The following is a 23,402-nucleotide window of genomic DNA, read 5'->3' on the forward strand; positions in this document are numbered from 1 at the left end:
GCAGAAGTTAATAAGAGCTGACAGCTGGTTGCCACTGCTACGCTGGTGCATTCAGCCTCTCCAGCCTGTATTTCTGTTTAATTGTGTTTCATTGTCATCTGCACGTCAGGAAGAGGCTGAGCTCAGTGGGATTAGAAAGTGGGGAATGAGAAGCAGTGAATAGTCAACCTCCCAGTTGCCTGAAAGTCTTGCCCTTTGCACTTCTACACTACTCCAGCCCATTTTCTTTTAGGAACCCCAGGAGCCACTGGGCAAGGGTTTTCTGATCTGCCCTACACCTTAGCTTCTTCCATTGGGATGTGAAGCCCCAATGGAAGATACAATACAAATCTTCATAATATTTTTGGTTCACTAGTTTATGGAAGGTATTGAAACATGCATCTAGTATGAAAAAAAAAGTTGTTTTCACTCTACCTTTTTGATAAAGCTCACCCTGTAACCCTGACAGGGTAAAAATATACATTTTTTTAATACCAGCTACAGTCTAGAACTCCATATATCAAACAAAATGTATAACTTCCCTTGTATGAAATACACTAATGAAGACAGTGTTTTTGTAACAGTGTATTCTTTCTACCACAGATTCCACTATTCAGACCTTCATGATTGTTTAGAGACTCCTAGAAATAGGCAGGTTCCATTTCTGTTATATACTATGAATTGCATTTGGCCTTTTACAAATACCTTGTGGAAAAGAGTTTTCCTATGGTGGGTAGATGAAAGCTCTGAATTGCTACTTCTTGGCAGACATATAAGATCTCTTGGTCTGTCCACAGTGCCCAAAACCTTGTTCCAGATGGATGAATGATGTTAGGTACCAGGGTGCATCTTCTGCCCTGTCACGGAGTAGTGGAAACACTACAAAGGGGACTTTCTTCTTTGTGATTTCCCATATGTTCTCATTAGTGAATCTGCTTCTTGGTTGAGAGTGAAGCAACAAAAAGTCAAAGTGTATTTATCAGATTTGAATAAAATCTGAAATTAAAGTAGTTTAACATAGATGGATGTTTGAGCTGGAAACACCCTGCCATTAATTCTTCTACACAATATCCACATCTGTTTTAATCTTATTTTTCATAGCATTGATGATTCCTATATTTTGGATCCATATTTAAAGGCACTAGAAAAAATTGCAATTATGGGAATTAACATAAGTTAAAGCTGGAAAAAATTGACCCCCCAATATATATGATTCTTTGTAGTTTTAACATTTTTTATGAGAACTTTAAAAATAAATTTTATAAAAACCTCACCTTTGATATTCAGCAACATTTTCATCCCTAAATATTACTTAGGATATTTTAACAACAAAGAAATCTTCACTAAACTGAAAACACGCAGTGCAATTTCTGCTTCTGCATTGGATAACCAAATATCTCCTGAACACTGGAACTGTACCTACTTCTTGAAGCCCCAGATGACAGATTTCTTGAAAAACCAAGACTTTAGAGACACTTTATAACCTGTCCTCTAATTTCACTATTGTTAATTGCCTGACTAACCTGACAAGACCAGTTTCCTTTGGGGAATGTATATTACTCCCTCCCTTGGGCTATACCTCTCTGCATATATATTATCAGGTAAATACCCCTAATCCAGCCAGTTTCTATCACCATACTGCAGTCTTAGAGGAGCTTCTCCCTGCCCCCCTCCACACAAATTAAAATGTGAGCAAATGTGATTAGATTATATTTCCATTTTTCTGATTTAAGTTTACAAATTATATTCCTACACTCTACTCTGTATCCTCAGGTTCTAAACCTCTCTCCTATCCTGGCATACTATTGCTCCTCTGGGCTAGATTCTATACATTTCTTGTCACAATTTTCATCTACGTCCATAGTTCCACAATTTTCTACTTTCTTCTCCACTCTCACACCTGTGTACCTCAGCTGATTAACCCAGTATTTTATTATTTTTGCTCTTTTTCTTCTGCTTTTCTCCAGCTTATCAATAAACCCAGAGAGCAACAGGGCCCGGTTGATTTGTTAGTAATTATGAGCACACTGTTCCTGCTCACAGAACCTAGTGATGACTGAGATAGGTTTAAAGCGACAGCAGGAAATGGTAAGGAAATGGAGCATAGCAAAACTCAGCATGAAGCTTTAGGTTCTTTACATGTTTACAATTTTCTATGCATACATTAAAAGTAGGGTTTTTCCCTCTTCAGTTCTCAGTTGGATGGCAAGGCCAACTTCTGGATTTTACACACACAAAAGTCATTCCCCTCCTTCTTCCTCTGCATTATGCTGGGAAGAAGAAAAAAATAAGGTTAAAAACAGCTCAGTGCTTCCTTAGAGTGACTACAGAGTTTTAAGATAGAGGAAAGTAAAATGATTATAGAGGAAATATTCTTCATTAGTGGACTATACAGAGCTAAAGTGTCAATGGGTTAGCTCTTAATCCCAAGTTTTTAAACAAGTATGAAATTATAGATTTGAGAACTTTGTTTCTCAAGATCCACTGGTGGGAAGAAGAGAAGAAATTAACCTATTTTACAGATTGAAGGGTTGATTTGCTTTGAAAAGGGCTCTGACTTAGGTATGTAAACTACATTGGAAAGCAACCGAGAGGCTTAGCATTGGTTTATCATGGCCCCTAAAAGTGAAATAATTACTTCATGCCAGCAGAGAATCCTTTCTTCACATTTACATCACTACCCATCACCTGAGCACTAAATTTTACTCCACATGTATAGCACTTGTATAAATGTGAGCACTGAAATCATGGAAAGAAAAAGAAAAGAAAGAATTCTCCTGCCAAAAAAAGCTGTAATATAAAAACCTACAAACATCCAGTGCTGGCAACATTTTGGGACAGAATCTATGAAGCTGAAAACTGAGTTGGGTCTCTTCACTTACTTGATGTGTAGAACCTTTAGACAGTAATTTTTCTTCTTTCTGTCTCTGTATTTGTGGGGTTTCCACACTTGGAGGAGAGCACAAGAGTGTCTTACCTTTTCAGTTTTGAAATTCTAGGAACTCTGTTCCTCCCTGGGCGACTGAAATGTATCTCAGGATCTCTGTTTGATACATAGCTATTATAGGGATCCAAAGTCAGCCCCGGAAATGCAAACCTCTTTATTTGAGGGAAAATTCAAATCTTTAAGGGACTCTGACAGACTTTTGTGATTTTTACCTTCTAGGCAAGAAGGAATAATCTCTAAAAACTCTATTGGAATTCAGATTTGGCAGTTTCCCTTGTCCCTCCTCCCTAAGAAAATCCACACGAATCAAAGTGTTTATGTGGGGAAGGGGCCAGAACTAACGGGGAAAAATGGGATAGAATGGAGGTTGAACTGAAACTAACCAAACAGGATATCCCTAAGACCAATAAAAATGCCCCACAGTCACAGCATTTGAACCTTGGACTCCAGCCACACTAGCCTTTCCAAGAAATCTCCAGCATATTTTCTGCTGTCTAAGGTGTCAAAAAAATCTGTTTCTCTACCAAAACTTTTTCTTAAAATGTAAGTAAGTCTTTTTTAGTTAAGTTATATTATGGTGGCAATGATCATTTATATTAGCTGGGTACCCCACCCATTCCTAATCTTAATGGAACTGAGAGTTAAGAATGATTTTTTAATGTCTCGTTGGATTTTTAGACTGTTAATGTAGCGAATCCTTCTCATTATTACTTTATTGATTGCTCATTGACCAGCCCCCTTCAAATCGTATTAACCACCCTCTGCCGGTTTAGATTAGGAGAGTTTAAAAAGCACCTTTCATTACCCCCCCCCCCAACTCCTGCCATGGAGTTGAGACTAGGCAGCTTAATGGGAGCTCTAATGGGGCAGCTAAGAGGAGAGGGGCCACGGTCCCTGCCGATTGCATTAATAGCTCAAAGGGGGCCAATACAGAAAATTAGCCGTAAACGAGCTCTGGAGATCTTCAAATGAAAGAGCCATTTATCACGCTGGCTACCTTCACTCCACTCGTTTGCTCTCTCTACTGGGAACAACTCATTTCCTCTTAACTAAATTACTTCAGAAATGTCAGCTAAGCCCAGATAGCAAACATAACAAGAGAGGGAGCCTATAATCTACGGGGTGATATCAACACAGGTTAAAAAAAAAATAGACCTGCTTAAATTTTAGTAGGTGCTTTGCCATAATTGGAATGAGAGAGAGAGAGACATAAAAATAGAGAAATACATCCTTTATGCCCAAGTCTTATGGCTTCATAAACAGGCAGAAACACTCAAACCCAGACCAGTTGCTGCCCTTTTATTAATGAGGTAGATTTTTTTAAAAATCTAAAAGCCCATTAGAAAATAAATTAAGCAACTAAGTCCCCTGCCAGTTGTTGAAATTTAGAATATTCAGTTCAGAAAACTTCCTCACCTTTTTTTTATACAATTAATCTTGTAGAGATATCCCTTACTCAGGTGGGTATGAGGAGGAGGGTAGGCAATATTAGAAGACCAGAGGGCAGGGAAGGGGCTAATGAATCCACAAGTTTATTTTAAGTGGCTCGTGGTGAGTTAGAAAAATAAACAAACCACTTATTCCTATTTTGCCTATGGCTCTTCAAAGATAAAAAGTTATTAGGATATTTTCTTCAAGTAATAAAGCAAATATCTCAAATATCAAATCATGGAATTGACCTAACATTCACATTCATAACATTCCCCCTGAATCAATTAAAACAACTGGGTGCTACTTCAATGTTTTAAGTTGTACCTTTTTTTAATCTTTTGGGGGATATAAAAAGTACTCCAGTGTTTCCAAAAACATAACCAGCAACTTTAGTCAATATTTTCTTTTCTTATTCTTATGTAGATAATCTTCTACATAAATATTCACATTTCCCTAAAAAACATATACAAGTGTGCAACCAAAGCATCATACATTTTAGAATATTTTCAGCTTCATTTTGTTAGGCAAGCTATGTCCCAAATATTTTTATTGGCCTGATTATTAATAACATTTCTGATTGGTCATATGCTGGGCATGTCCCACTGCCAGCCAAATGATGTTGCTAGGATACAGAACCCTGAGCTCAGTGGTTCTAACTTTCCATGAAAAGGGAGGGGGAAATAAAAGAAAACAAAATGGAAAATTAAAAAAAAAAAAAGACAATGGAGAAACTCCTCCTTTAATCCACCCCAATCAACCAGCAATTAACCAAAAGAGAGGACCCAAGAGGAAATGGTGAAAGTGAGCTGTCAGCACAGTTGCAAGTCTAAGCACCAAGGCTGAATACCTTAGTGAACCCAAAAGCTGGCATTAAAAACTGAAATGATATTATCTAAACAACAAAAAAAGAGATGCTTGGAGCAACACTGAAATAGCCACCACTACCCCCCCCAAACACACACACACACACACACACACACACACACACACACACACACATTACTATTCTTCAGGATATCCATTCCCAAGCCAAATGGCATCATATCAAATATTGCTTCCTTTGCCTACCTCTCAGAGCTATATAGTTATTACCTTTGTAAAAGAAAATAGAATACCTCCCCCTTATCCTGCAATCCTTCTATTTTCCCAATTTGACTGGATAGATTGATTACTTTCTAGAGCATCTCTCCTTTTAACTATTTTTGTGAATGTCAGATGACTCCAAGTAAATCATGAATGACTTGAAACTGGGGACTGTTAACATGAAACACAAGGCAGGCTTTCTGGAGCATCGATAAGAAAGGGTTACAGTAGTTAAAACTGTTTCCAAATACCAGTTCCTGTGATAATTAAAGATTGCACTGTTTACACATTCAAACTCCTAAATTTGTGGCATGTGAGTGACATTCAGGCCTTTCGGCAGCCACACTAATCGCCAAGCATTCTCTCAGTGACTGTCAGAGAAGAGGGGAAAAAATTAAGCAGCTGCAATACGCCTGAAATGAGTTATTGTAATTACATTTAATTAGTTTAATTAGTTAATTATTTTGCTTACAGCTGTACAAGAGACTGCAAACATTTGTTAATATCACATGCCCTTTAACAGTATGGGGTGATTCCACAGTCACACTAAATCATGAGTGCATATGTAGGAAGATTTAGATACGTGCATAGGCTGTCTCAGCTTTTCAGGATGCGCATATTTAGCAACACATTTGGCACAATTAAGAATAATAAGAAGAAACAACTAATAAAATACAGAGAACTGGGAACAAAATTACCACAAAAAAAATCAAAACAAAAACAAGGAAAAAAGAAGCTGCCTCAATGATGCAGAGTTTAGCTCAGCAAACTCCAGTTATCGATGAAATAATTATAGTATATTCTTGAAACCAGTGTTTCCTAGCCAATCCCACAAACTATGATAGTTCAATTATTTAAGATAAATCTAGAAAGGCTACTGTATATATTATGAGAAAAATAGCAATTGTATGTCCCTCTATTTCTCTCACTGGGGTTTGTGTCTGTGGTTTTCACTCCTCCTGGCCACATTTCAAGGAAGAAGACTCCCTGAAATTGTACTATAATTCTGAACAAACATTTGTATTTTATAAAATATTGAGTTCCTCCAAAGTGAAACCTCATCATAAAGACATTAAAGCATAGGAAAACTTTGCTTACTTTTGGGAGGAATATTCCATACCTTTTTTAATGACAGACTGGTCCAATAGATTCATGCCGCTGTTATTGGCATCTTCAACTGACTGTGAATATAAAAACATCACTATTCAAATTGACTGGATATTAAAGAATTGCACACATAAATCATGTCACTCTAAACTGGAATTTTTATATTTCCATTTATATTAATACACAAAGGGAGGTTTTATTATTATCATTATTACCTCCAAATCGACATAGAAATGAAATTCACCAAATTATAAATTCTTCCAATGGAAGAAAAGGAAAAAGGAGACTATGAGAGACATCTGGGATGCAACATTGGTTATTATATAAAACATAGATATTACATAGACATGTAAACCTTTATATTATTTGCTCTTATGAAGTGTGAAAATTTGGCAACAGCTGAAAGATTTTCACCAATATTAGTTAAAAGCAATTTCTGTTTTCCATTCTATCCCAGTGCATCTTAACCCCGAGGTATTTTACAAATACATAATAGTTTACATTATGGGATTTTAATTAAAGTCTGAGCAATTTGAAATGGAATGCAAACAGTAACACATAAGAACATGTTTGGAAGCCTCCAGGACCGCACACCCACGGCAGTCTATACATGTTCCTGTGAGCTGTAAGATTCTTGCTGCACAATGACAGTCCCTGAAGGAGCCTGCACCATGTACTCCCCCCTCCCAACTCTGCTGATGCTGCTTCCCAGCATGTAACACACCTGGTAGGAAGACAGTAACTACAGACACACATAAAGTGCAGGATCCTCCCAGTCAGCACCTAGGTAATCACAAGGAGCATTCATCTTCTGTGCCACAGTATTATCCCAGAAAAGGAAAGTTCCAACTCTGAGGATTGGCAGCACTTCTGAGGAAAAATAGTTGTTGGAGCAAGTTTCTTACTGTCAGGATGTACAGCAACTGAGTGTGGCTGTACATCCCAGTGTCCAAAAGTAGGTTTCCTCCCAAACCGCATGCCAGTGAAAATAAATGCTTGATCGTTCTGAAATGTTCAACTAAGTTTGGACCAATTTGTCACCCACTCATAGAGAAGTATAAAGAAAAGGGCTTGGGAGTGAGGTGTTTTTTGTTTTTTTGTTTTTTTTCACAGCACCTCCCACCCACCTGCATCTCCAGACAGGGTGTGTATTCACCATAAGAAAGACTGTCTACCCCCAATAAGCAACACTTGGGAAATGGGATGATCTCATCATCAGGGGGTCGTTTGTTTCTTTTCATTTTTAATGGTCACCTTTCTGCTTTTAGAAAGGTGAGGAAAATTGTTATTTTTCTGTAAGAACTGTTTTCCGTGTTGCAACATGCCATGTGCAACATAAGAAATAGTATGCTGTTAAAAAAAAAAATTCGCATAACTTGTTCATAGCTCTTCAGGCGACCTGGCCACTCTGACTCGCATCCATACCCCGCTTACTATGTGCACAGTGTCTACACTATCGATGGGTTCACACACGACAGAAACGCTCGCCTGTTCTGCGTGTGAGCAGACCCTCGCTTTCACGGGCCTGGACCTGTGAGCCCCACACCTCACCCTCACGTTAGTACGTAAATATGTATATACGCCTCATCAGCGACGTGGGGTAGTTGTGGTAGTTAATGAGAAGGCTCTTGTCTGATTTTCTATCTAATTACGGCCGCCTGCTGGGTTTTTGTACAGGATATTCACGCAGCATGCTGGCGCTTAATCGTCACAGGGAGGATCGTAAAGATTTAATTAGGACTGCATGCGGAAGCGCAGAAAAACAACTCAGACTCGTAATTACTAGACTTCTTTAGTTAAAAGTGATACCAGGGGTTGCTTTAAGACACAAGTGTGTGTGTGTGTGTGTGTGTGTGTGTGTGTGTGTGTTGGGGGGTTGACGTAACATCTTTTTATGTTTATGTTCATGGGTGGTAGAGGTGATTGAAGGGTAGAGAGCAAAGAAGTGAAGATGAAGGAGCGTACATGGCAACTGAACAAATCCCAAACTAAGTGTCATCTTGCTCCTTTTCTGTCTTTCTGTAGCCATTTTTCTTGAGTTTTTTTTTTTTTTAACACTACCCTCCCCACACACAATGGGTGAAATGTAGCATACCCAGAACCCAAACAGCGATTTGCTAGTTTAATAGCCCCAGTGAGTAAATTGAAATAGAAATTGACAGGGTTTTATAGTTTCATTTAAAAAAATATTAGAAGCATTTGGTTAATTAGCTCTCCTTCTCTTCTCTCACAGGGCGGTGGCCCTGCGTGTGTGCCTTTGGGTCACACAACATCCCCCAACCCTCGACCCACAGGCCTGGGCAATACCCTCCAGGTCTGTCTGGTCTTTGGCTGGAAGTATCCATAACCCCCCCCCCACACACACACACACAGAGGCATGCACACACACATAAACATCAGGCTTTTGAGATAGAACAAGTGACTCTGAGGTGCAGGCCAAGGAACTCTCTTGTCCCTTTTAAGTACTAGAGGAATACAGACCAGACTGGTGCAGCCAACCCATTCTGAAGGTAGCTTCAAGGAATATTGAAATCCAGATAGGCCTGTGGAACTTAAGCTCCCAAACTCCAGATCCCTAACTTGGAAGTGGAGCAGACAAATTTCAGTCTCGATTTGGGTGTCTGATCCTATGTACCCAGCCTCTTCTGTCTTTTTCACCTTCCCTGTGTTGTACCAATCTCAGTCAGGAGGTCTGTCATGGAGAATGAGATAGGGACCATCCCTGCACGGATTGTTTACTCCTTAGGACAAGCACTGGGTGTATTCCCTGCAATTTATCTGCACTGAGAGCGTCCTGAGAAGGTTCTGCAGGACACCTTGCAGGCCATGGACTGGGTGAAGCTGGAAAAGGAACAGGTAGGGAATCAGGTGGAGCAGAGAGCATAAGAGGACTCTTTTCTAAGCTTTCTCCACCTCTGCAGTCTCCATTCTAGACAGCAACAATGATCTGTTCACACAAACACTCTAAATCCTTTCCCATGCTTTGATAAGGATATTTTCTGAAATGCTCATGTTTCTGACTCTGTTTTGCACTCACTCTTTATAATCTGAAAAATACTCAAAACACCTCCCAATTCTGGCCCTAAAAAAGTAACTCCAAAGAAATCTGCTCCCTCTTTAGAGGAAAAAAAATCAGTTGCCTGAGCCCAATCCCCTTGGCCAGCAGGGTGGAAGTAACATGGCTGGTGTTAGCACCACCAAGAGTAATGGTGATGAGTTGATCCACTTTCATTATTCAGCACTTTGAACCATACTCAGAAAGGTTAATTTAAAAACTTTTCCCCCTGAGACACACGTTACCCCAATGCATTAAAAAAAAACAAACTATGATATATTTCCTTTCTCATGTGATATTCCAAAATGAGCAATATCTCCAAACAGGGATAGTCAAGCTTGGTTAAATTAACAAACTATCACTCTTATTACAGTGGGTAAATCCAGCCATAAATCAGGTAATTTTTTTCTTAAATAATAAATAACCGAATTTCTTTTAAAACAATAAGCTATCATAGACCATACAGAGACAGCATTTGTTGCTGTCACATTTTGTATTGTTTTCAACGAGGCAAAGAACTAATGGCATACCCTATTCTTTTTCCCTTTTCATTTTGCTCTACTTCAGATGTAAGTATAAAATGATGTATAATATATACAACTATGCCAATGAGATCCAAGTGTCAATTAAATACCCTTCAGCTATATTTATCTTTTCTGTAGATTATTTAAATGGGGGAGGGGAACCTTCTCAGAATCACCTAGTTTTTAGGAATCATTTCTTTGATGTTTCTTTGTTTAGTTTAACAAGTATTTGCAAATCAGTTTCTATTGTGTAGGTTGCATATGGAATGGTGGGTGGGGGAGTGTTTTGAGTCTTTTGTTTTAAGAAATAAACACGTGATACCCTTTCAACTGGGATATTGGCATTCGGGAGAGAAGAGTATTAATGGGAGAACGGGACCCAAGAGGAAGGTGGATTATATTGTGTCACAGTCTTTTAATGGACCAAGAAGTGAAAAGAATCTCCAAAATGGTATCTGTCCTCATAGACTCCCAAACCAATTTGTGGCTTTCTGTGTTTGTCCCCTACAAATATTCAATCCTTGGATAAGGACTCTCTGATATCTTATCTTGGGAAAGGACTCTGCACTTTGTGGGAAATTCAAAGCAAGACCTGGCTTAACCAAACAGCTCCTGACTTTCTTCCAATGTGAATTGTCATGCTTAGTTAAATCTTTGCAAATCCAGCAGGAACTTCTGGACCCTACAGAGAAGGAGTCCTTGCACTTTCATGCTAGGCAGCCAGGTCTTCACGTGCTAAGTCAGTGGACAGGCCCACTATGGGGTGTGCATAGTGGTGTGATAGTGGGGGTGGGGTAAGTAGTGTGCCAAGCTTGCTCACACAAAGCAAGAAGAGAATTTGCAGGAGTTGGGCAGCTGAGGCAAGAGAAGAACATTAGTTTTGATTTTAATGATCCTAAACTATAAAAACTCATATATTTTGTCTCTTTCCTGATTTAAGTTCCAAGTGATTCTGGCTTTCACAAATAGACCTCCAGAAACTGCTGCTGTCTGTGTAGATACATATACACGTGCATGGTTCTATATGTCCTGTCCAGCTTGTCCTGTTCTAAAGATGAAAACAACTTCCTTCAAAGGAGACAAAGCTGCCCCTCCCCTGCTCTTACCCCGTCCCGAGGCATTCGTTATTTATTATTGTCTTGTTTGTTTGTAATTACCTGGACGTCTTCCATACCGGGATGGCCGAGGCCGTGCAAGGAGAGGCTGTCACCCATGCCCGCATCCAGGCCGTGGTGAGCCGAATGAAGCAGCACGTCCGGCCGGCGGACCGAGTGGTAGTCCCTCCGAGGATCAAGGCCCGAGAGTTGGGGCAAGGCGGCCCGAGGCTGAGGCAGGAGAGAGCCGGCTTCCGAACCCACTTCTTGCCGCTGCCGTTGCCCCCAGGGGTGCTGCTGGGGTTGATGCAGTGGGTTCAGGGAGTAGGGGTCGTTGACGTGGGAGTAAGGATCCTGGCTCTGGTGGTAGGGGAGCGGCTGGTAGGGAGGCGGGAAGTAGGGCGGCTGGAAGTCCGATGACGGGGTGTGGGACAGCGGCGGGGCGCTTGAGTAAGGTCCTTGGGACACCGAGCCCAGCTGAGAGAGCCTCGAGCTGTGGCTCGGGACGCCATCGTGCCGGTCCTGGGAGCGAAGAGAGGAAGAGAGAGAGAAAGAGAAAGAAAGAAAAAAAAATACAAGGGACAAATGGAGAAGCCTGGCTACTCCTGTAAGCCTTCCAGGGACAGGGGAAGCAGGAGTCTGAAACTTGGACCCTAAGTTGACTCTGGGCCACATGATTTCAGCAATTCCAAATGGGAGGCTTTGGGGAGGAAAGAAAAGGAGGATCACCCACTAACCAACATTTGAGCCTTCTTTTGGGAGTGCAAAGCAGGCAGAGGGGTGAAAGTAAAGGAACTGTGTGAACATTAGTTAAATGTCTTAATTTAAAAAGTAGGAGACTTACATATATAGTGTTTGCTCTTCTGCATGTTTTAAGCTATTTTCCCCTAACTCTCCCAGAGATCCAAACATAACAAAATAGAAATCCAAATGTCTGTGCTGCTCCCCTGTTTAAAAACCAACTTCTGCCATCACTGGCAATGCAGCTGGCTGATCAGGAATCCCTTTCCCAACCTGGTGATTCCAAGACCTCTGAAGAATCTGCCTGATCTGAGTTCTCAATCACCCCTCCCTCCCCAGGAGGAATTAAATAACTTAAATACTGTTTGATTGAAACGGATCTCATTTGAAATCATATCCTAAGCCCATGTTAAATTAAGTTGAGTTGTGGTTTGCAGGAGTTATTTCTTAGCTTGCTTTTCTATATTGAATATTATTATACTTCAGGGTGTTAAAAATGAAGAACCTGAAGTTGGGAGGGGGGAAAAACCCCACACAACTTATTCTTGGTTTTTTTTTTTTTTTTGGAGTGTAAACCAAGTGAAAGAGAGGGGGAGGCATATTGGGGGCACTTTAAGATTCTCCCTCTTCTTTGTGTTAATACCATGGTAAAGTCCCCAAGATTCTTTATGCAGAAAGGGCCAGCTAAATTTCCAAACTGTAATGGCAAATAAAAAGTTTTTGGTTCAGCCTCCCCCCCTCCCAGCTGACTCATGGAGCTCAGACGGAGAACACACAATGCAGAGAGAAGCAGCTGCAGCCTCGTCCAATTATGGTGCTAAATTACCAAGCCAAAGGCGCTCAAAGGAAGACAGAGGGATAGAAAGTGAGATACACACACACACACACATACAGAGATGCAGAGACAGAGAGACAGTGAGAGGAAAGAGCATGCAATTCTGGTACAACGTGAATCCAAACTCACCATGGATGAATAGGTGTGGACTAACATCTGGAAAAAAAAGCCTGGTTACTGCTCAAAATCAAACAATGATTTTTTTTTAAAAAAAAAATCAAGGAGTCCGGTAGAGAAGTAAACTGGACACAAGAGCCGAGCTTGATGTGTTTCCAGGACAAGCCATCAAAAAAAAAAAAAAATACCCCCCTCCAACAAGATTCGCGATGCCTGTCACACACAGATAGAATCGTTCATCTGTGTCTTGCTGTGTTTTTGGCCTCTTTTCTTCTGCGGTTCTTCGGGGCTTGGGATGCAGTCCTCTTCCACCCGAAGCTGGGCTCAGACTGCTCCGGCGCCCCTTCCTCCCTCCGCTTGCCTACACCGCCTCATAATAATTGATATTCATGACTATTAATATTACACGAGTACTTTAAAGGGAGAATGGAGGACAAATGGAGCGTGAAGCAGCAGCGAGCGCAGAGCTCCCCTACTATTGTAAATGACGTTCATTCAGTGGAGAATTACTAGATGTAATCAGACGAGGGGGCTGGCAAAGGCAGACTGGGGAAAAAGTTTAGCAGGAAAGAGGCAGAACTTCAATTAACTGAGCCGGGACACGCGCAAGGCAGCCTCTGCTCCTTTGGACAAGCCAGTGAGGGAAAGCAGCACTGAGGGCTTGTTCAGAATGTAGGTATCCTTGTATAAGGAGAGAGACTTTCCTAATGGGAAGAAGTGATCGCCCTGGATGCTTTGTGTGAAGCAGATTAAAAACCAAAATAAAAAGGCATCGACTCCTCATTTGGAGGGAAGATAAAAGTAAATTGGTGGGCACAGTTATTTACGGTGACATTTGCAGATTTTCACTGAATGTAAAAGATTATGCTGAGTTTTTTTTTTGTTTTTTTTTGTGTTTTTTTTTTTTTTAAATAGAGGTAAGGATGGGGGCTTTTAATCCTTGGGCAGACTTTTCCTCTTTAGTGTTCAGATAGCCTGCAATTTTTACCTCCATTTAAAATATACACGATCAATCTTCAAGTATACTAAACTTATCCTTTCCAGGCAAAGCCAGGGGCAACAGAAAACCTTTTTGGATGTTTCAAGAACCCGTTCAACTGGCCTGACTGCCATTTCTGTTAAAGTTCAACCCTAGTCCAGACTTAAATAGGCTCCTTCCAACAAACAGAGGGTTCTCCTGGTTTTTGAGTATATAAAATTTAGGCACCCAGGAACACCCTCGATATTCTTTCTCTCCTCCTCTCTTTTCTCCCTCCCCCTTTCTCTCCTCTCTTTCCCCCCTTCATGTCACCCCTCCCTCTTCCTCTCTCCCTCCCTTTTTTCTTCTCTCCCTCCCTCCTTTCCCATTTAGCCTTTTATTTTTCAGAATCAAAGAACGAGTGTTACTCTGATTACTTTAATCCCTCTGCCTATACCCAGAGCTATTTACACGGTGGCTCCAGCCCTGCCAATATCACGTCTACTTTGGGTGTTCATGGTTCTAATGCCCTCGACTTTACTATTATCCCGCCTGTTAAGGAAAGAAAAGGAGGCAGAACCGAAACAAACCCCACCAGGCGCAGAGGCGCGTCTCTTCTCTACAGTCAATACACAATCATAACGAGGAAAGGGAAAACCCAATCATCACTCAACAGAAAGAAGAATCTCTTTCTTTCTCTCTCTTCTCCCTCGCTCGGTCTCTCACAACACAACCCAAATTAGGATTTAGGGATGGCAGGAACTGAGGGACACTGGGCGCGGGCGCTGGGCGCTGCTCGCGGGACGCTCGTCGGAGCCCCAGTCTGTCTTCTTAGCCCTGGGCAAGCGGCTTCGGAAAGAAGCCGGCTGGCGGCTTGGACGAGTCGCCCACTTTTAACATCCGCAGGGCGATTCCCGGCCGGTGTTTCAAGAGTCATCCTGGAGCTGCAGGTTTCTTGCCCGGCCCTTTAGGAGCCTCTGCGTCCCGACACAAACGCTAGGTCCAACCGGGCTTTGCCCAGTTCCTGTTGCCTGGGAATGTGCTTCTCTTCTGCCCTCTTGTCTCCAACTTTTTCCTCTTTAAAATCTCCACTGCCTCGCTCGTCCGCTTCGACCTCCCCCACCCTTCCCTAACTCCGGTTGGCCGTTTCCTAAACGCCCTTTTGGAGGCTTTACTGCCTTGCTTCTTCCCTCATTCGACGTCTCCTCCGAGCTTTCGCTTCGGCCTTTCCCCTCGCTCTCAACTGGAGGTCTCCTAGGCTATTCCTCCCCCAAAGAAGGTTCCGCGGGCCCGGCCTGCCGTCCCTCCCCGTCCCGCCTCGCGCCCTGCGTCCCGCCCGGACGCCCGCCTCTCCCGTTAGCCGTGGAGCTTCGCGGTCGCCGCGTCAATCCTAGCCCCAGATGGAAAAGGGCATGGGTGAGCGCGGTCGGGCCCCGCGGAGGCGTCAGGCTCCGGCTCCGCGGCGCGCAACTTCTCCAGCCCGAGAGGCGTTGCGCTAGCCTCGGAGGAGATAATCGAGTGCACAGAACCTGGCCAGAAGATTTCGTTAAAAGTGCCCAAACATAGTAAATCTGCGATCTCTCTTTGGATCCACTGACCAGCAAATAAGCAAAACACAAGAAAACAAAACAAAACAATAATAATAATAATAAATTGTCGGCTACGGCTCCTTATACTGTGATCTATCCATCCATGTATCCGTCTGTTTTATCTCTCCCCCTCTAATTTTCAGTCCTGCACTTGGATCTGCTTGTTACAATTTCAGAAATTTTATTGAAAATAAAAATTAAAAGCCTGAGTCTGTTATGAAAGAGGCTTGAAAACCCAATTCTCTCCCATACTCAAAACGAGAAGAGCGCCTGCCTTCACCTGAATCTGTTTTTCTCTGACAGTTTACCCACATCAAGTAGCACCACATTCCCCATCATAACCTAGAGGGAGGAGGAGAAGAGAGAAAAAGAAAAGAAAAAAAAAATAGCTCCTAAATTAAAGTTGCCAGATTTCAAACTTAAAAGTTCTTTTTCAGAATAGCGAAGTCTCCCAGAGTCAGTCTTTCTAAAAGTTAACGCTGAGAAAAGCAACCGGAAATCTACGAGTAAATCGCTTAAAAATATATATCAGTTGGGGTGTCAAGAAGCTCAAATTCTCTGTCTGCAAAGCTCTAAAATGCATCTGGGGGTGTCGGCTCACCTCATAGATATCCTCGTACTTGACATTCTCCACGAGCTTCCAGAGCATGATGGCAGCCTGGTCTCTAGGAGGTGAGTGCATTCATGTGAGGAGCAGATGTCTGGCTTCTCAGGACTCCGCTGTCTGTAATGATCCATCTATAATTGGAAATGGGGGATACACACCAAATCCGACGCTCCTCTCCCATCGCAACTTATATCTGTTGTCTCAAACAATAGGCTGGAGAAGTAAGCCTCAGCAGAAAGAAAAACACTATTGCACACACAGGAGTTAGATGCAACCCACAGACATATATATTATAAAAAATCATAAACACGCATTTACACTCAGATACCCACATTTAGTTATATAAGCACCTATGGGTCACACAGAGTCTACAGACACTAAATGTGCATTTAAAAGAGAAATAGTTATTCAGGGTGATTGATAAATACATTTTAAAATCTCTATATTAAAAATGATGAATCATTGTAGCCACTGACTAAAATCTTCAGCAATTCATAATGAGAAACCAGAGGCCATCAGTCCTCTAATTTTCTATGTAGATTTTAAGGGGGGGGCATTACTGAGCTTTTTAAACACAAATCTCTTATCTTTGTGTATACAGGAGGAGAGTATTTGAAAACTGGATTTGGTGGTTTTTAAAAAGGCTCTCTGTATTGATGATTATACAACTTCTTTTTTTTTTTTTTTAACTTTGTCACTATGGAACAAAAAAGCTAACTACACAGGGACCATTTCAAGTATTTTTTTTGTCATTTTGCTTAACATATTTGGAAACTTTAGCAATTTTCTGAATACCTTAGTCTGTACTGCTTGTTGATTCAGAATTTGTAGTATGTATTTTCAACGTATTTCATGCATCATTCTTTTTGGCTGGAGTCTCCATTTTATGAACTTTTTGTTTTCAGATGTTAGAAGCAACAAATCCACATGCTCATATAATGTTAACTTTGAGTCTTCTTCACAGAAGCGTAGGACATTTTATATTTACATCTCTTGTCTATCACTTTGTAAGTGGTTTTAATCATGAAGAGTCAAGAAATCGTCATATAAATCTTTGAGAAGATTTAGGCTGTATGTTCTTCAAGGATATAATGAAAAAAATTTAGGCTGTCAAGAGGTTTTAGTGTATTTTTTTAAAAGATATTTTGCTTAATAAAGTAGCTCATATATTTTGTAAAGGAAAGCATAAATAACAACAAGAACAAAGTTAACCAAACCTCATAAATAGGTGCTCTTTCAGATACTTGGTTTCTAATTTATCAGGAAGTAGATACTCACTTATCCCTTTTTTCCCACTCCCTGTTTTTCTACTGCCTTCCAGGGTGCGGCAGGAAGACTCCCTACAGCCAGAAGGGTGGCACTGGGGAAGATCTTTGCCCCTGGGGCAGAAAATAAATGGCAGGAGGGAAGGAGTGTTGGGGGCAATTTGAGGTGGAAGTTATTAAACCTGATAAGAGTGAATCTGCAAAGGGTGATTGTCTTTAAATCTGCAATTGCTGGGTGCTGCCGTGGTCCAGCACAGACAGACACTTCCCAAACAGAGGGCTCCTGACAACCACAGTGAATACGGATTCAATAAAAACGGAGGAGATGCTTCATGTAGGACAAAATGAACAATTCTGCAGATTTTGATTATTTTTGCCATAAGTCAAAGGAGAGAAACATAAAGGTGCTTCAACGGGAACTTAATAAACCTTTTTCTACGTTTTCAGTTTTAATTTTTATGTTTTATCTTTCCTTCCTTCTTCTCTCTTATTCCTTTCTTTCCTCTGTCCTGCTATACATCCTTCTTTCCTTTCTTCATTTTTTCTTTTTTTTCTCTCTCTCCTTCTTTCTGCCTCCCTTCTTTTCTTTCCTTCATGCCTTCTTTCTTTTCTCCTTCCTTCCTTCTTCTTTAAATATTAACATGTTAAAGTACACAGAATCTGCACAGGTTTTCCACTAGGAACACAAGCAAAGACTTTCCTTTTTGCTTGGAGAGCTAGTTAGGAGACGGAAAAACATTCTTCCTAATTTCATTATGTGATGGGACTTAAAATGAGTTCCACACACCTTTCTAGAACTGAAGTCAGTCCCAGATCAATATATTGAAACACAAACGCTATAGACTTGAAAATTCCAATCCACCAGTCACAAACTCATTAATGGGGAAAAAATGTCTTCTTCCTTTCAAACCAACAAATCCTTTATATTATCTAAAGATCATCTCAGCTCAAATAAAAAAAAGTATTTGGAAAAAATCTTAAATCTTTCTAAATACCTTTAACACATTTTAATCACTTTTTATGTCATTGATTAATCTGAAATAAACGGTAAAGTTTAATAAAACAAAACAACCTCTAGAGATAATTTTATATATAAAACTTTAAAATATAATGTATTGTGTTAGTATGACTATTTATAACCTTATGTATGTATAATTTTAAATTTTTGTATGTTTTTAAAAATGTAAAAAAATCTTGAAACATTTGACTAACATTTATTTTAAATCTTCAGGCAATTAAAAAGAATAAATCCGATTTTATTAAGAATTAAACACGAACCTAAAATTATATGCAGTCATGCACATATATGTAGAATCACTCAAAGAAATACATATCGATAATAAAAGTCCTAGTTAATTTTTTGACGTGGGCATTATTCGAAAAATCCTAGAAATTTCAAGGAAAACCATTCCCCGGGTGCGTTCCCTAAGTCATTGAACGGGCAACATCGCCCTCTGTCGGGATTTTATAGACGCAAACTCTGAAAGGTCGCTCATTTCTTTTTCGGTGATTTTTTTTTTTTCCGGCTTTTAAACCCGTTATTACCAGGAGTATGTCAAACGTTCATTTATTATTGCATCTACTAATTTTCACATGTTTCAACATGTGAAAAATTCAAATATCTAAAAAATTTACAAATAAAAGCTCAATCTCTACTGAGATAATTTCTCCTAACTTGGACAGGTCTCTCTTGCTGTGCCATCCTATTACATTTCGCTATTAACATGCATTCACGTGACGTAGAAAAAGATTCCCGCAAGTTCACAGTAAATGCAATCGCAAAGGCAAAGCAACTCTGGAGTTCGAAAGGAAGTTAAAGACGACGATATGCATTTTCACCACGATTTCTCCTTGCCTTACGCTCCAATTTCTTTTTCAGGACACGCACAGGCTCGCTCTCCTGGCGGAAGAGCGCTTGAGACATCTTAGATAGTTATAACTGTGTTTACCCCTTTCATCCATATTTATTTTCGTTTATAATAGCAGAGAGTTAATAATACCCTCCTTTTTTTTTTTCAATCTCAGACGGAATATTGTCCAATAAATGTAGGAACCAAAAAGCGAAAGCAAATCCACCTAGCATGGAGCCCTCTGCTGGCAGCTTTCGGAGTCGGTTTATGATTTTCTATAAAGTTAGCAAAAATATGATTACATTAAATTGCAGTTAACTTTTAGCACTTTCATTCCTTTTTTCTTTTAAAACATAATTATGAATTATTTGAATCTCTTTAATTTCCGTTCACTCTTCTTGTATTGGCATCTATGACCATTTCTCTTTATACATACGGATGGACCATTTTTTCTTTTTCTCCATTGCATAGTCTCCCCAGGTTTCCCTTTTCCATCTTCCCAAACACAAAGATAACAAAGTAAGAAAAGCTACGACTTAGAAGTACTAACTTGGGCCCTGACTCTTTTCATCCTAGATAATGGGAAAATTTATTTAATAGACTGAAGCTCAGTGTACTGATCTATGAAATAGGAAGGATTGTGATTAAAATAACACTCGTGAAAGAAATAATATGCGATGCAATTTCTTTGTAAACAGCTTTATAAACAACATCTTATCAAAACACTGAGTTGGGTTTCAGGAAAGTGGAGGTTTCTAGACTAGGAACTTGCATTTATTTCTGGCTAGAAACTGGAGGTTAGGAGCCCCAACTTAGGTCTTCTAAACAGACACTCGGTACTTTTCCTACGGTATCATGATGCTGCCTTTGTTCCTTCCTTCTGAAGTTAGGAAAACAGTAATTTTAGATTGCTAAGGTTTTTCAGGGTCATTTTTTGCCCTGGACTTATAAATAGGCAAAAAGAAAAAAAAAAGGAAGAAAAAAAGCACTGACTCATTCCAATTTAACTCCAATATTGTTCTGCCCTTACCCATCAGAAGCATTAATGTTTGTAGGGTTGGTCAATAAGATGTTACTACTCTAATTTTTATTGTGACAGAATCTTTGTTTATATATATAAAACAAATATATATGTGTGTGTGTATGTATGTGTATATGTGAGATATATATATATATATATCAGAGGTTGAACTCAAAGGTGCTTAACCATTGATCCACATTTCCAGGCCTTTTAATTTATTTTTTAAATTTTGAGACAGGGCCTTACTAGGTTGCTTAAGGCTCGCTAAGTTGCTGAGGCTGGCCTCAAACTTGTGATCCTTCTGCCTCAGCCTCCCAGGCCACTGGGTTTACAAGTGTGCGCCACCATGCCTGGCTGATATATATATATATATATATATATATATATATATATATATATATATATATATATATATATATATATTTTTTTTTTTTTAAGAGAGAGAGAGAATTTTAATATATAGTTTCGGCGGTCACAATATCTTTGTATGTGGTGCTGAGGATCGAACCGGGGCCGCACGCATGTCAGGTGCGCGTGCTACCACTTGAGCCACATCTCCAGCCCTGTTATATATTTTAACATCAGTTTAAAAAACTTGCTTTTGAGTGGGTGAAGTGACAAGCACCCTGCCCTCAGCTCTATAGAGCTTTGATACTAATAGGTTTGAGTGATTTTCGAAACAAATATAGGAGCAATTAATACTTGCATAACAATATTTAATAAATTAATTACAGGTAAAATTATCTCTAGATTAATTCTTCATGATTATATAGATTGAGGCCAATATCAAATAGAAAAATTTTATATTTTAATCATAATATTAATCAATGCTATATTTGTGAATTTTCAGAGTGACATTGAGTTGAAATTGCCTGTAAGTGTGACAATAATAATTGTTCAAGAGAAAATTATGTTCTCTTGAACTTATGAGAAGAAATTAAAATTTTATTAAATATTTTGATGACTTTTCTGATTAATCGTGAGGGTGCCAAGTGGCCAATGGGATACTTTTCAGTTTTTATCTCCTGGAGATAAAGGGGTTAAAGAATATAAGATGGAGGGCTGAAATAAATGATGCAAACAGCCATAGAACAGTGGTTTTTGGTACCAAGGATATTTCACAAAATATGGGAGAGGTGTGTCTCCTCTGCCATGACTAATGCAAGAGGACAGGTGCTTCCACCATTGTGGACATTTTGCATGTTATTGCTTTAAGAAGGAGTGATCTTGAAGGGTGAGAACACTAAACAATTTTGTTTCAAAAGGCAACCAATAGACCAATACATATCTGTGAGTAAAAAAAAAAAATTTGCAAATAAAGGCTTGGAAAGATGCAGAGCAGAAATATAACCTTTAAAGCATGAATAAACACATACAATGTAAAACATCAGAGCTGAAGTATTTTATAAGTAAAGGGACATTTGGGAGAAATTAGCATTACATTGGAACTACTTCCTAAAATTCACATTTATGCACTTTGATAAAAATAGAGAATAATGCTTATTTTATGACTTTATTTATTTATTTTTTAGTGTAAGACAGGTTTTTTTTTTCCCCCTTCAGTTATGAGCTATGTTTCCTTGGAGAAGTCCTTTGGCCTTTTTTTTTGGTAACAGTTTTCTTATTTATAAAATGAGAATTTAAATCTCTTCCTTAAAATTGACATTCATGAATATACATGACATTTATGAAAGTATCAATTGGTAATTAATGAAAAGTTTTAAATAGAATTTTTTTTTCTGAAGTTGTGGTAGCAAAATCTTAGCTCCTTGAGACCCTGTGGTGGAAGAGTTTAACAGAATTGTCCCCGATTTTTTGATAAATGCTGATCACAAAAGAATTTTTAGTAATATGACCTTAGAATAAAGTAAACAATGAAAGGATAAGAATATAGTGTCTCAGTCTGTTTGGGCTGCTTTAACCAAATACTTTACAGATCTGCAATACCTTCCAGTTTAGGTAGAAGAAAGATGGCCATTCATTCCTTTTAATTATGCTGCTATTAGGGAAGAATGTAAAAAAAACTTTTAAATTTTTGTTTTTTATACTTTATTTTTTGTGGTACTGGAGATTGGACACAGGGCCTTGCACATGCTTTGCCTCTGAGGTACATTTCCAGCCCTCAATTTTAGAGTTTTTATGTTGTGCTTTGAACCATTTTCTATTTCTTTTTTCTTCTCCTTTTTTGTTTGTTTGCAGTTATTGTAATTTCTTATGCATAGCCAACCTTCCCCAACACAAAATACCTTACACTTATAAACAACAGTAATGTATTGCAGACAGTTCCAGGGGCTTCAAAGTTCAAGAACACAATGTCAGCAGATTTAGTATTTGGTGAGGTCTCCTTCCTCATAGATGGCATCTGCTGTATTTCCTCAGATAGTAGAAGGGCTAAGAGGGCAAATAAGGTCCCCTGAGTCTCTTTTATAAATGTTCTAATCCCTTGGGATATAGTTACCGTCCAAAGGCCTCATCTCTTAATACATGTTCAGGTTTAGATTTTAATGTAAGAATTTTGGGGGGACACAAATATCCAGACCAAAGCATAGAGCTTGAGGGAAGAAGATATTATTTTAATAGTTTGTATTTCATATGTACTTTGAAAAAAAATCTAAATCTAGAAAAAATTATGTCTTAGCATATTAAAAGTTTGATCTTGAAATCATGGGCAGTGGTATTTGATGAAGTGTGCAGAATGTAAGCAATGTTCAACACTAAAGACTGAATAATACTTCATTTTTCAGAAGGGGAGAAATAGATAGTAGATATTAGAAATTTCACCTAGAGTCTTCCCCAGAAAAATGGTAGCTTAGGTTGTCAGTGTGTCACAAACATCGATATGGACTCTGGAAGGAAAAGAAGAGATCTACAGGAACCATTCCACCTGTTCTTTCCTTTTGTTATAAATTATATGCTGAGTATTGGAGACACAGTGTCTCTGGACCTCATGAAAACATTTTGAAGTTTTCTTATTGGCTCTCTTATCTGAGTTTGTTTGATGATATGGTATTTAGATATAATCCCCCTTTTAATAAAGGACATGAAATCTGGAGCAGGACAGATGTGTGTGAATTTGAAATCTGCCACTTATCCTCTTGGTCATAGGATAATGGTTAACTTCCCTGAGCCTTGATTTATTTATATGAAACATATTCCTTTTATGGAATATATATAAGTCTTAAGTATAAAGAAAGCGCTC

The 23,402-nt window shown here is 39.4% G+C and overlaps 1 protein-coding gene across 6 annotated transcripts in view; it reads right to left on the reverse strand.

Annotated features, from left to right (window-relative positions):
- Tfap2b (transcription factor AP-2 beta) overlaps positions 1-16,350 on the reverse strand; it is a 28,809-nt gene extending 12,459 nt beyond the window's left edge. For 3 of the 6 annotated variants that reach the window (XR_013425109.1, XR_013425108.1, XM_021721833.3), the window contains exons 1-4: positions 16,062-16,350; positions 12,926-12,952; positions 11,284-11,742; positions 6,561-6,621 (exon numbers count right to left, since the gene is read on the reverse strand). Coding sequence is in view for 4 of the 6 variants with exons in the window: in XM_021721833.3 (XP_021577508.1) it covers positions 6,561-6,621; positions 11,284-11,742; positions 12,926-12,952; positions 16,062-16,142 (628 nt within the window). In the remaining 2 variants the exon portion in view is untranslated. The remainder of the gene's footprint in view (positions 1-6,560; positions 6,622-11,283; positions 11,743-12,925; positions 12,953-16,061) is intronic. The other 3 variants (XM_021721835.3, XM_021721834.3, XM_005318576.4) reach the window with 3 other exon arrangements.
- Between the last annotated feature and the right edge of the window lie 7,052 nt (positions 16,351-23,402).

The sequence above is a fragment of the Ictidomys tridecemlineatus genome, chromosome 8, assembly GCF_052094955.1.
Source record: "Ictidomys tridecemlineatus isolate mIctTri1 chromosome 8, mIctTri1.hap1, whole genome shotgun sequence".
Classification (NCBI taxonomy): Eukaryota; Metazoa; Chordata; class Mammalia; order Rodentia; family Sciuridae; genus Ictidomys; species Ictidomys tridecemlineatus.